Source organism: Lethenteron reissneri, chromosome 8 (genome assembly GCF_015708825.2).
Source record: "Lethenteron reissneri isolate LAM-NWPU_2019-01 chromosome 8, ASM1570882v1, whole genome shotgun sequence".
Taxonomy (NCBI): Eukaryota; Metazoa; Chordata; class Hyperoartia; order Petromyzontiformes; family Petromyzontidae; genus Lethenteron; species Lethenteron reissneri.
In genome coordinates, this window is record NC_083786.1 from 7,872,651 (window position 1) to 7,885,147 (window position 12,497).

Genomic DNA, 12,497 nt, shown 5'->3' on the forward strand with positions numbered 1-12,497 from the left:
TCGACTCACGTGTTGGTGTTGCGGATGATGCGGTTCTGGTCCATCTTCTGGCCGATGCCGTGCACCACGAACACCAGGTGAGACACGTCTGGAGGGCGGTCCTCCACCAGAGCCTCCTCCACGTAGCCCCTCTGTAGGTGCGTGCCACTGCTGGATGCTGCGCGCGCACACAAAGACAAAGATCCCCTGTATAGTTATAGATTTGAAGCTTTCGTGACTGCAAGGATTCATATTCTTAGGTTTTTTCGGTAAAGTCACGTAGGTAAAAAATTAAAATGAATTAAAATAAAATAAAAATAAAATAAAAATCACGACGTTTCGGAGGCAACACAAGCTTCCGTCTTCAGGTGGAACCGTCACAGCACGATTGCTGTATCACCTACGTGACTTTACTGAAAAAAACTAAGAATATGAATATCCCCTGTATAGCCTCAACCCTCCTTAGCTTCCGAGATCTGACGCGATCCATCTCCCTAATTTCAGCCGGGTCTGTCCTTGTTGATAACCCAGAAAATATTAGGCCATCCGGCGCACCACATCCAGTAAACCTTCCGCCATGGCTTCGACTTCTCGTCACGTGCCACCTACATTCAGTCTACCACAGAGACCCGTAAAATATTCGGTGAGAAATTAAGCCCAATTTGAAAAATATATATATAAACCTACTGTAGGGTCTACATCATGGGACCTCCTTTGCCAGTACCAAAATATGGAAAAGGGGTTTTCCCCTTTTTTCTGGCAACAAAAAAACACCTTTTACAAGGAATCATGTCTGCATTAACCACAATACTTGTGGTAAGAATGCAAACAAGAAACATACTCTGATAATATGTGCATAGTCTTTTAAACTGTAGATGCTCACCCCGAGCTCTCATTACTCTGATAGTGCATTGTCTTTGTGCTGTACGCCTTTTGGCGTCCTCTGGTCTAACACCGTTTGAGACGAGTTTTCAAAGAAAGCTGTCTCTGGTGTGGACCAATCAGTTTCAAAGACAATATATTATCAGAGTATGTTTTTTGTTTGCATTCTGACCACAAGTATTGTAGTTAATGCAGACATGATTCCTTGTAAAAGGTGTTTGTTTTTTTGTTGCCAGAAAAAAAGGGGAAAAAACCTATTTTCCTACTGTAGGTTTTTGTACTTTTAAATATCATGAATGAACATTGAAGTGCACCTTGAAGAGATGTTTATAACGTGCCGGGGGCACACAGAGGCTTGCAGTCAGGCAACGGCCGACAGGTGACGGAAGGGTAAAGGGATTGTAAACGACACCGGGTTTGCTCAGAGGCGTTGGTGTTGGTGTGACCCAGGTGTCCCGTTTCGGTGTGTGGGCCAGCGCACACACTCACACAACCCCCACAAAAGACAAAGAATCCCCGTATAACCTTTACCAGACCATTGGGTGCAAGTGCTGTTAGCGAGTAGGACCTAAGAAGGCTGGCATGGCACACAAGGGGGTGGGTGATCAACATCCACCACTCTCGGTTACCTTTGTTTCCCCAACCCTGACGTTTACACATTGCACCAGATACACATTTGAGGCTGAGTCGACCAAGGGAAGGCCCAGAACCGCTGGAAATACGAACTTTTAAATCTAGATTGAAAACTAATTTCCTTAGAACTGCTTTGTGTTTAGATTGTTGTCCTTCCACCGCACCTTCATTGAGCACACTTGCCTACATACGATGCAAAAGAAGTTCAACATACATACATAACCACCCCGCAGAGACACGCATGCACGCACACGCACCCTTCGACAGCCCCAACTTCTGGCCCACACTGCGGGCGATCTTCGAGGTGGTGGCGTCACTGTAGAGGTAGACCTCATCCACCCCATTCCAGTCCACGTGGCTACGGTTCAACTGCAGGCTGTGGATGACTGCACACGCACAAACAGAAGAACAACAACATCGGCCGATGATATTACGGACTTGGAAAAAATCCCTTGTGCCCAGGCTAGCTGCAAACAAAGAACCCGGTTTAATCCCACGCACCTCCGACTGACATCGACTCACCTCCTCTAGAGCTCTTGCCGCGACAGATCCAAGGGGTGAGGAGGAGGGGATGTGATGGAGGCATTCGACCCCATACCCCCCTCCCACTTGAGACCCTGGAAATTGGTGCATTATTGATATTCACCAGGGAAAATATATACGAAGATTTGTTTGCATTTTTTAAAATCACCCTATTTAAGAAGCTTGAAATTTCGGGACTGCCCCATCCCCCTCCTCCCCCTTTCCTGGGAAGTTTCTAGAGCTGCCTCTGAGCCCGTGCCGCCCCCATTTAGCCCCCTCTATCTGGACAAACAGCAGCTGCGTAGGGAGGTGGTTGGGCATGCGGGGCTACATGACCCAGCCAAAGCACAGAAACAAAGAGACAAAGATGCCCGGTACCGCCTACAATGGCTCTTGGGAACCAATGTTGTTAGAAAGCACCTATTAAGGCTGGTCCGTCAAACAAGGTGGGTTGTGTTGCGGATCATTAATGATGTTCTCATGCTCGGTTGGATTGTGGTATCACAGGAGTGTGAGGGTTGGAAATGTTGTGGAGAGGCCTTCATCCAGAATTGGATCGAACAAGACAATACAATACACAATGATGATACTTGTTTTGCATCATGAGGCCTCCTTTGCCAGTACCAAAATATGAGAAAAGGTTTTTCCCCATTTTTTCTGGCAACAAAAAAACACCTTTTACAAGGAATCATGTCTGCATTAACCACAGTACTTGTGGTCAGAATCCAAACAAAAAAACAACACTGATAATTTCTGCATTGTCCTTGAAACTGATTGGTCCACACCAGAGACAGCTTTCTTTTGAGCCTCGTCTCAAACGGTGTTCGACCAGATGACTCAAAAAGGCGCACAGTTAAAAAAAAAAAACTGTGTGCCTTTTGGCGTCATCTGGTTGAACACCGAATGAGACTAGGCTCTAAGGAAAGCTGTCTCTGGTGTGAGCCAATCAGTTTCAAGGACAATGCATAAATTATCAGTGTTGTTTTTTGTTTGCATTCTGACTGCAAGTATTGTGGTTAATGCACACACGACTCCTTGCAAAAGGTTTGAGTTTTGTCGCCAGAAACAAGGGGAAAACCCCTATTATTATGATCGTTGTTTTATTTGCACTTGATATGTACAAAGTGAAATAGTTTCCTTGACTTTGTACTTACGGGGCAGTGGTGGGGGGATGAGTCTCTCCATAGAACAACCACTGTTGACTTCTCCACAAAGTGGTAGCAATTTTATCGACCCCGAGAAGATTATGGGATGAGTCAAACCTTCGCCCCAAACCAGAGCTCAATCAACCTGGAATTGAACTCGCAACCCACCAGAGTGAACCGCTTGCTCTACGACTGGGCCATAAACTGGACGTACCTGTTACAATAACCAGCTATACAACTGGCGCGTTCAACGGATCACTGCAAGGCTGACAGACACAGTAGGGGTATTGTGATTTTTTTTTACTGGGCAACAAAAGCGCTTTAATCTCTGTCGATGTTACGCTTCTGATAGTTCAATGTAACCCGCGGGCTTACGAAAGGTGCGCGTGTGTGGGTGTACACTCACGCAAAAAGTGACACCCACACACGCGTTGTGCGAGCGCCCAACAAAAGTACATACGGACGAGTTTTAACTTTTTCTTATTATTTTTGTTGAAGGGCAACGCCCTGCTGATGATACTCGGCAAGGCGAAACCGATCCAGAGTTTTGCCGTTTAAACAAATGCTGCAGTTGCGCATTGATTCGCAAGGATGGAGGGACTTCTTTGTTACGTGGAATATACAAACAGTTGTCTACATATTCGTTTATTACTTGCCCATATTCCTCTGACTATGTGCGGCAAGGGCAGTACAAACTCAATTGTTGTACTGTACTTGTACGCTCCCCGTGTCTATATCGCCACACCTTCACCAAACCCGCAGAGACCAGATTTTCAAATAATCCACGTGGCGAAGGGAGGCCCTCATCCAGCAGTGGATTGACAAAAGGGTTTGTCCGTCCGTCTGTGTACGAGTCATAATTCAGAGTATGCAAGGATTGTTGATGCAAAGAAAATCACCAACAATCCAGAAAAAGCCCCGAAACAAAAAAAACTCCCCGCTGCCGGTGCTGCCAACACATCACCCGTAAGCCACGAGACACGCCAAACGTGATTTAAGGACAGAAGCTTCTCCAATGTTCTCAGCGGTACCCGCTTATTTTTGCTGTGGTTATGGAAATGTACTGATAACAGTTCGTGCGGATCACTCACTCACGCGCGCACCCACAAAAACAATTCTCAAAACACTAATACCAGTTCCCTCGGCCTTATCTGAGTTTCAACCTGGAAATAATATAGTAGTAGGTTTTTACCCTTTTAAACTGGTACAAAACTGACACCTTTATTCAAGGCATCATGTTTGCCACTGGTAAAAGAGATCTCATAGTGGAAGTAACATTTCAAAACTATCCTTGTTTATTATTCATACAGTACTTTATTATTAGTATTGTGCGTGTTTAAAAATAACGATAGGTTCTGTCAACTTGTAACACGGCGGCCGATGCACGGTATTTTCTCCCTCGCTCAAACAGAGAGAATGACTCAACACGGGCACGAACGAACCACAGACGAGGCAGTGAGCTGGCACCAACAATCGGCCAAGCTCTGCGGTCCTCATTATATGAAGACAATTTTGGCCAATTAATAAGTGTGTGTTGAAACATGACGGAAGGAAACTGGAGCACCGGGAGAAAACCCACTCATGCCAGGGGGCGGGGGGTGGGGGACTTTTTGTCCATCAATACTTCATCCCACTGACCCATTAGCTGTAGCTGGGAATCGGTCTCAGGTCATTGTGTTCATAGTGCAATGCGCTAACCGCTATGCCACCGCTCCTGCCGGAATTGTGAGCAGCTTTAAAAAATATGGAAACTTGTTGAAACTTTTTCATTGCCCTTATCTCAAGTTCAAGTTCATTTATTAGGTATAGCCCTGTGAGCCATTCGGCTCTTGAATCGGGTGCAACCGCAACAAATAAAAAACAAAAACATGAACAAAAAAAACATCTTAAAGTGAATATGTGAATATGTGATATATATAATCTCATGCCTGTCAACCCCTTAGCAGTGCCTACCTTATTACTGATGAATTCAGACCTTATCAGATGTTCTTGTGCCATTGGCTGGGCTAAAGGTGCAAGTTATTTTGAACGTGACTCAAACAATGGACTTTAGAACTGTAAAGTGATTTTTGTTTTACTGCCGTACAGTTTCTTCTGAGAAAGTGGCCGATAAGGGATTATCTAAGTCCATAAAATCCAAAGTTTGGCGGCGCAAATCCTTTGACCGAATCCATTCATAAGTTAATCTCGCCTTGGGCAGAAATATGTTGATCTTTCAACATTAACTTTAAACTTTTTATTCCTGGAAAATTTTATTGCAAGTAGAATTAAGCTAATGAAAATCACAGTTTTCTTTTCAAGGTATTGCCCCCGTAAAAGATAAAGGTGCAGCCCTGAAATGTGTTCCTTACGTCACTTTTGGTCAAAGGAGCCTCCACTAGCAGGCGCTCTGGGGAGCCCCTCTGCAGGATAATATTGGCTTAACTCTTCCAGCGCTCCAATTAGCATACATACACGTCTTTCAAGAGCTGGGAGTACCCACACTTTGTCCCACCAAACACAACCTGTCGATAGACTAACTGTGCTGTACACATTTATACTGCTGGGTGGACAGAGGTGGAGGGTAGGGAAAAAAAGAACAGGTTTTACCCTTTCTGGCAATAAAACAGGTGTTAAGATTCTAGATTTGAAGTTTTCGTGACTGCAAGGATTCATACTCTTTGTATTTTTCGGTAAAGTCACATAGGTAAACATTTCAATAAATAAAATAACATTGAATGAAAACAACTAAATTTTTACCCACGTGACTTTACCGAAAAAAACAAAGAGTAGGTGTTAAGATGTTGAAACACCAAATAGAAACCTTTTGCAAAGAATCAAGTCTGCATTAACCACACAGTACTTGTGGCGAACGTGCAAACAAACATGCTCCGGTAATGTATGCATTCTTTTTTAAACTGATTGGCCTACACCAGAGACAGCAGCCTTCTTTATGGCCTAGTCTCACCAGTCTCAGACCAGAGAACGCCAAAAGGCAAACATGTGGAGGGGTTGGGAATTTAAAAAACATGCCCTGTTGCTTTAATTTCCACGCCGGGAGATTGAACTGGTGAACCCTGGATGTGCTGACCATTACACCACGGCAGCATTCACACATTCACTCTACAAAGTGTACGGATTTTTCCTGTAGAATTCTATACAAAAGGCAAGCAAAAGCAGCCGTTTCAGAAGATCTGGCTCCAAATCCTCGTTAATGTTTACTGACCCGTGTCCACTTTTAAAGCCCTTGCGCATTGCTCAACGTTTGATCATTCTTCGTCCTCCTTTTACTCCTCCAAAACCACCCCTCCCCCCCCTTCCCACCAAGGGTCACCTTAAAATTTAACAAACATATTTCAGCTGCCAAAAACATTTTGCATCACCAGGCGATGCTGCCGTTCCCCCACAGCTACCCACGGCAACGCTGTTCACCGCCAAGTCCAGAAGGTTAACCGGGAGCCAATGCATTATTTTTTACTCATTAAAATATTTCACCGGCAGAATCCCTTGCGATGAAACGTCTGATCATGCAAAGGGTGTCCAGGGTAGCGACGGTGGCAACGGACACTAACGACAATCGTGACGATCGGGCACGACAATCGCGGTGGCAGCGGTGGTGCCAGCCTTACCATCACGGTTCTCCAGCCGTGGTGGCGGCGGCGGTGGCTCCTGCTCTGCCTCAAGCGGTGCCGGATGGCACGGTTGCCCGCGGAAGCGTGCCAGGTGCTCGGTCTCGATCAGGTCGCTGTCCTCTTCCTCCAGCGGCTGCCAGGTGCCGTCCACGAACCACTGTCCCCGCATCACCGCCACCCTCTCCGCCTCTGTGTCATCAACATCATTAACAGCCATGGTCAATCCACTGCTGGATAAAGGCCACCCCCCCCCCCCCCACCCACTGCCCTATGACTACCGACCAAGTCGCCCCCCCGCCCCCCCGAAAACCAGATGGCAACCTGATTGTGCACAGTTGATCCCCATTCAAACACTATCCGGGCTTAACCCTACATAGCATCTGAGAGTTGATGGGATCGACTGCATTAAGGGCGATTTGGTTGAAAAATGATTAACGGTATTTATCATGCGAAAACTCCACAGGAGAAGACCAGGTCTGTCGGGGAGACAGCGTCTGAATGCATTCAGACGCTGTCTCCCCGACAGACCTGGATGCATTCAGACGCTGTCTCCCCGACAGACCTGGTCTTCACCTGAGGACGGCTGCTTGCGTTGTGGCCGAAACGTCGTGAGAATTATTTTATTATGTTTATTTTTATTATTTTATTACTTCCCTTCTACGTGACTTTACCGAAAGAACCAAGAAGATGAATCCCTGCAGTCACAAAAGCTTTAAATCGAAATACAATCCACAGGAGAAGTTATAAAGACATCAGAGGAAGTATGCAAGTGGTTGGAACGGTGGGAATAAATGTGTTAGGGATCAGTGGTGTAGCGTGGGTTGGCATGGGCCCCCCTGCAAGAAATTAAATGGGCACCCCCCCCCCTGCCACCCCTGTCCAAATCTGTTTCCACTCCAGCTATGTTTGTAGCCCGGAACTTGGGCCCTTCTAGCCCCGTGGGCTCTGGTGCAGTTGCACGGCCTCCGCACTTGATAGCTACAGCACTGGGGAGGGATAAAAGTCACGGTTAAATATCAAACTATGGGGTGATACTGTGTACACATTGGCGCGCACGCAGAAATAATGATATAAACTCAACGCATTTGTCAATAACAGTGTGGACTTAAAGTATATAACAGGCAACGTTTTGAGCAATGGGTATTTACTGTGAAGAAGGGCCATTGCCTGAAACGTCGCCAAGTACACAGCCAACATCACTGTTCCACGTGCTCCTTTTAAGTATCGGGCAGTGCCAATCTGCATTGGTGGTCACGTTCCGGTGGTGGGAATTCCACGTTCCTATGGCTGGAATGTGTTTGTACATAGGAGTTGGACAACAACCTGTTGATTTTCACCCAAGCGTAAGCCCCCTAGTCAGGTGATACTCATTTTACCAGCTACACAGAGGGATAATGAGGTAATGTTGACAGAGCCCAGCTGGGAATTGGACACACACTTACGTAGCAAGTTGTACTGTATGGCAAAATCATCATCATTAAGGTTGGCTGTGCCAAATTCTCATAAGTCATCCAATTCTTGATACAGTATTCCATTAAGCAAACCACTGCCAACAAAAAATATAAATGGGTGCTTCCTATGCCAACGTAAATTGACAAAATCAATGGACAAACATACGGTACTGTACTTGCATTGTGTATACTGTACAGACAACACTTACTGCCTCCCTGCACTGTGTGGATAATGGGGGTTATTTGACAATACTTCACCACGCTGGTCAGTACGAGTTGGTGAAGGGGAAGGGGGGCCCATACCCAGGACCGGCTTGGTTTAGATACCGCTTGCCACTGATGTTATCCACAGCAGGGAATCGAATTCGGGTAACCAGGTTCATAAAGTGTGAAACACTGCACTGTATTAATTGGCGAATCAGTAACATCATGACACCCCTAGTACATATATCTTAGGTTTTTTTAAAATTCATTTTAGAAATGGATTCCAAATCTTTAATCCCCTCCCCCCAAAACGTCTGAGAAATGGGAAGTCAGTAGAGAAGTTTCTAGAACCCCTTAGATTTTTTTGTACGGTGACATTTATCGGTCAGGTTATGATTTTCTTTTTACCACACATCCTATTCTTTTGCGCATGATGGAAAAATATGTTTAGGAGCACGATGCCAATGTCGAGGGCTGCTGCTCGCCAAGACGAGAGGGCTTCAGGAGACGGAGTTCGTATAGTTTCTGCTAGTCCTCCTCCTCCGTTGTAGTAACCCAAACTTAAGTGGTTTACTATCCAGTCCGTAGTTTGGGTTTCATGGCCACAATCGCACTACCGTGGTTTATCTGTAATGTACCTCCATGTATCTCAACGTATATGTTTACGTGTTTCTATGCGTCTCTACGGATCTCTATATCTCTATAGGTCTCTATGGGATTACTATGCGGTCCGTAATTTGTGCTGCATGGCCAGCCGCAGGCAGCACCGTGGCTTGCAAAGGAGACACGCACATCGGCCTGTTGATGTTCTTATGCGGCAGTTCTTTTGTCTACATAAATAAAAGGTCATATGTCGTACATGGCTCATCATCAACACCATAGGTCCCCGGTACGCTCTGGTCGTGAATGATCCCGAACTCGACTTGTGTACGATAAAAAAGGTTGTTCGGGTAATTCTAGAGACTGACACACTGACCCACAAATGGACAGATTGAGTTTCTTATCACGTGAGCAAACATATTTTGCCGGCACACGAACAATGACTCTCACCTTGCCAGTAGACTGGGTAACATTCCTTGCTCGCCACCGACACCTCGTAAAGTCCACCCCTCACGCACACCGGCTCAATGTCCTCCCCGACTCCTCCACCGGCGCCAGCGTGGTACCTACGGTATGCAAGTTCCACCTGCAATGAGTCGTAGCCATTGAAAGGCTTCCACGCCTTGCGCTCATCCCTGTAGAACCATCTGACCTCCTCGGGACCCAGCTCCTCCACAGCATCGGCCGAAAGGCGGGATGACGTTCTGGCACGTGATCTTCTGGAGGACCCGTCCAACGGCTCACCATGATCCCCGAGATCGTCGAGACCCGAGGGGTCGCAAGTCCCCATGGGATCCATGGACCCAGGGTTATGGACTCCGTCGTCCAATTCCATACAAACGTCCTCCAGCATTGTCCTCCGATGGGGCTGCTCCAAGAGCCTTCTCAATGTACTTCTCCACGGCCTCCACCAGGACCTTCTCCCCGAAGTCCTCCAGGTCCTTCTGCTGGATCTCCTCCAGAGCTTTCTCAATGTCCTCCTCCACCACGGAGTTCTCACCCCGTCTCTCCCCTCAATGTCAGCCGTTTCTCTTGGGTGACAGACACGGACAGATTGCTGTCATTAGAACCCTTTAATTGAGGACAGACAGGAGAGACCATTGCAAATAAGTCCCTTTACAGGGAGATTATCAGTGAGGCATACAAATGTAATTAATGACAAAAAGCAATGATGATAATGGACAACATGATTTAGGGCATTATATGTCAAGATTATTACGATGGACGGTTATAATTAAGATCATAAACAACAGAATTGAGGAGATTATGATAACGACAATGATAATGATTATCATGGTCAACCAGATTGAGATGATTATCGAGATGATCATGATGACGACGATAATGGACAAGATACCTGAGAAGATTATGATCAGGGCGATGATTGAAAACAGAACTGAAGGCACTATCATTGTCATTTTGATGGTGATGGATGGACAATGATGATTTTAATCAGGATGGAAAAAAAGAATGCGGAGATGATGATGAACATAAAGATTATGAGATAAAAGCAATGATGTTGGACAAAGAGAGACGAGGGTTAACTAACTATTGTTATTGTACCAAGTAAGACCCACTGAGCTATGCAGCTCTATCACAAATAATAGCTCAACGAAGTGGCTTATGACGTGGAAATTGAAAAGCAGCATCCGAATACTCTAAACGCGTGATTTCGATTCTAAATGTGGAGGGGAAAATCGGAGTTACCCGAAGAAAAATCCACGCGACCACGGGGAGAGAGCGAGACACCGCAAACTCCAAATATACAGCAGACGTCAGGGTCGGGATCAAACCCACGACCTCCTGCATACCAGGCGAGGTAGTTAACATCTCCTAGTCACCGTGATGATGATGGTGAAGAGAGAGATACCGCAAACTCCAAATATACAGCAGACGTCAGGGTCGGGATCGAACCCACGACCTCCTGCATACCAGGCGAGGTGGTTAACATCTCCTAATCACCGTGATGATGATGAGCGAGAGACACGCAAACTCCAAATATACAGCAGACGTCAGGGTCGGGATCGAACCCACGACCTCCTGCATACCAGGCGAGGTGGTTAACATCTCCTAGTCACCGTGATGATGATGATGAGAGAAAGACACCGCAAACTCCAAATATACAGCAGACGTCAGGGTCGGGATCGAACTCACGACCTCCTGCATACCAGGCGAGGTGGTTAACATCTCCTAGTCACCGTGATGATGATGGTGAAGAGAGAGACACGCAAACTCCAAATATACAGCAGCAGGCGTCAGGGTCGGGATCGAACTCACGACCTCCTGTGTACCAGGCGAGGTGGTTAACATCTCCTAGCCACTGTGGCGTTCTTAAGACTAGATCCGGTAAATCAATAACCGTTGTTCAGAATCGATTACCGGTTTTACAGTGGAATTTTACTAACGGATGTACACTGGTTGGTACGCACGGACGTACAAACCGCACGGCGGTCTAAGCCACCGGGTTTGTACCTTTGCCCTCGTTTCTCTGTTAAAGATCGCGAGGCGTGTCTGTTTGTACGGCAAAACCGGTAACCGTTTCTCATGCGTTTACCGGTTAATACAAAACATGATTTAAGAACCCGCCCCGATCCCGAGAGACACAATACAATACTCACAAGGCAGATTCAATATATATAGACAAAGATCCACCTACATGCACCGATGTTGAAGATACACTCGTGAGTGTGTGTGTGTGAGGTTGATGATGATGATGGTGTGAGGTTGATGATGATGATGTGAGGTTGATGATGATGATGATGGTGTGAGATTGATGATGATGATGGTGTGAGGTTGATGGTGATGGTGTGAGGTTGATGATGATGATGATGGTGTGAGGTTGATGATGATGGTGTGAGGTTGATGATGATGATGGTGTGAGGGGAAGGTGTGAAGGGAGTGATGATATTGAGGTCGGTGATGTCGAAGATGGTGGCGAGGACGATGTCGAGGGGGTGATGAGGGTGAGGGGAGGTGAGGAGGGGGGGGGGTGAGATGAGGGTGAGGGGGGGTGAGGGGGTGAGGAGGGGGGGGTGAGGGGGTGAGGAGGGGGGGTGAGGGGTGAGGAGGGGGGGGGGGTGAGGGGGGGTGAGGAGGGGGGGGTGAGGGGGGGTGAGGGGGGGTGATGAGGAAGGGGTGAGGGGGGGTGAGGAGGGGGGGTGAGGAGTGGGGTGAGGAGGGGGTGATGAGGGGGGGGGTGAGGAGTGGGGTGAGGAGGGGGGGGTGAGAAGGGGGGGTGAGGGGGGTGATGAGGGGGGGGGTGAGGAGGGGGGGTGAGGGGGTGAGGGGGATGATGAGGGGGGGGGTGAGGAGGGGGGGTGAGGGGGGTGATGAGGGGGGGGGGGGGTGAGGAGGGGGGGTGAGGGGGGTGATGAGGGGGGTGATGAGGGGGGGGTGAGGGGGGTGAGGGGGTGAGGGGGGTGATGAGGGGGGTGATGAGGGGGGGGGGTGAGGGGGGTGAGGGGGTGAGG

General features: G+C 47.4%; 1 protein-coding gene across 9 annotated transcripts in view; it reads right to left on the reverse strand.

Moving 5' to 3' along the window:
- Positions 1-12,497, reverse strand: part of LOC133362123 (phospholipase DDHD1-like) — a 38,691-nt gene that overhangs the window by 25,371 nt on the left and 823 nt on the right. For 3 of the 9 annotated variants that reach the window (XM_061581130.1, XM_061581123.1, XM_061581081.1), the window contains exons 1-5: positions 11,646-11,985; positions 9,478-10,058; positions 6,770-6,961; positions 1,752-1,880; positions 10-157 (exon numbers count right to left, since the gene is read on the reverse strand). In XM_061581130.1, the coding sequence (XP_061437114.1) occupies positions 10-157; positions 1,752-1,880; positions 6,770-6,961; positions 9,478-9,880 (872 nt within the window). In that variant the 5' untranslated portion in view covers positions 9,881-10,058; positions 11,646-11,985. Of the gene's footprint in view, positions 1-9; positions 158-1,751; positions 1,881-6,769; positions 6,962-9,477; positions 10,059-11,195; positions 11,371-11,645; positions 11,986-12,497 lie in introns of those variants that run through there. The other 6 variants (XM_061581102.1, XM_061581108.1, XM_061581088.1 and 3 more) reach the window with 5 other exon arrangements.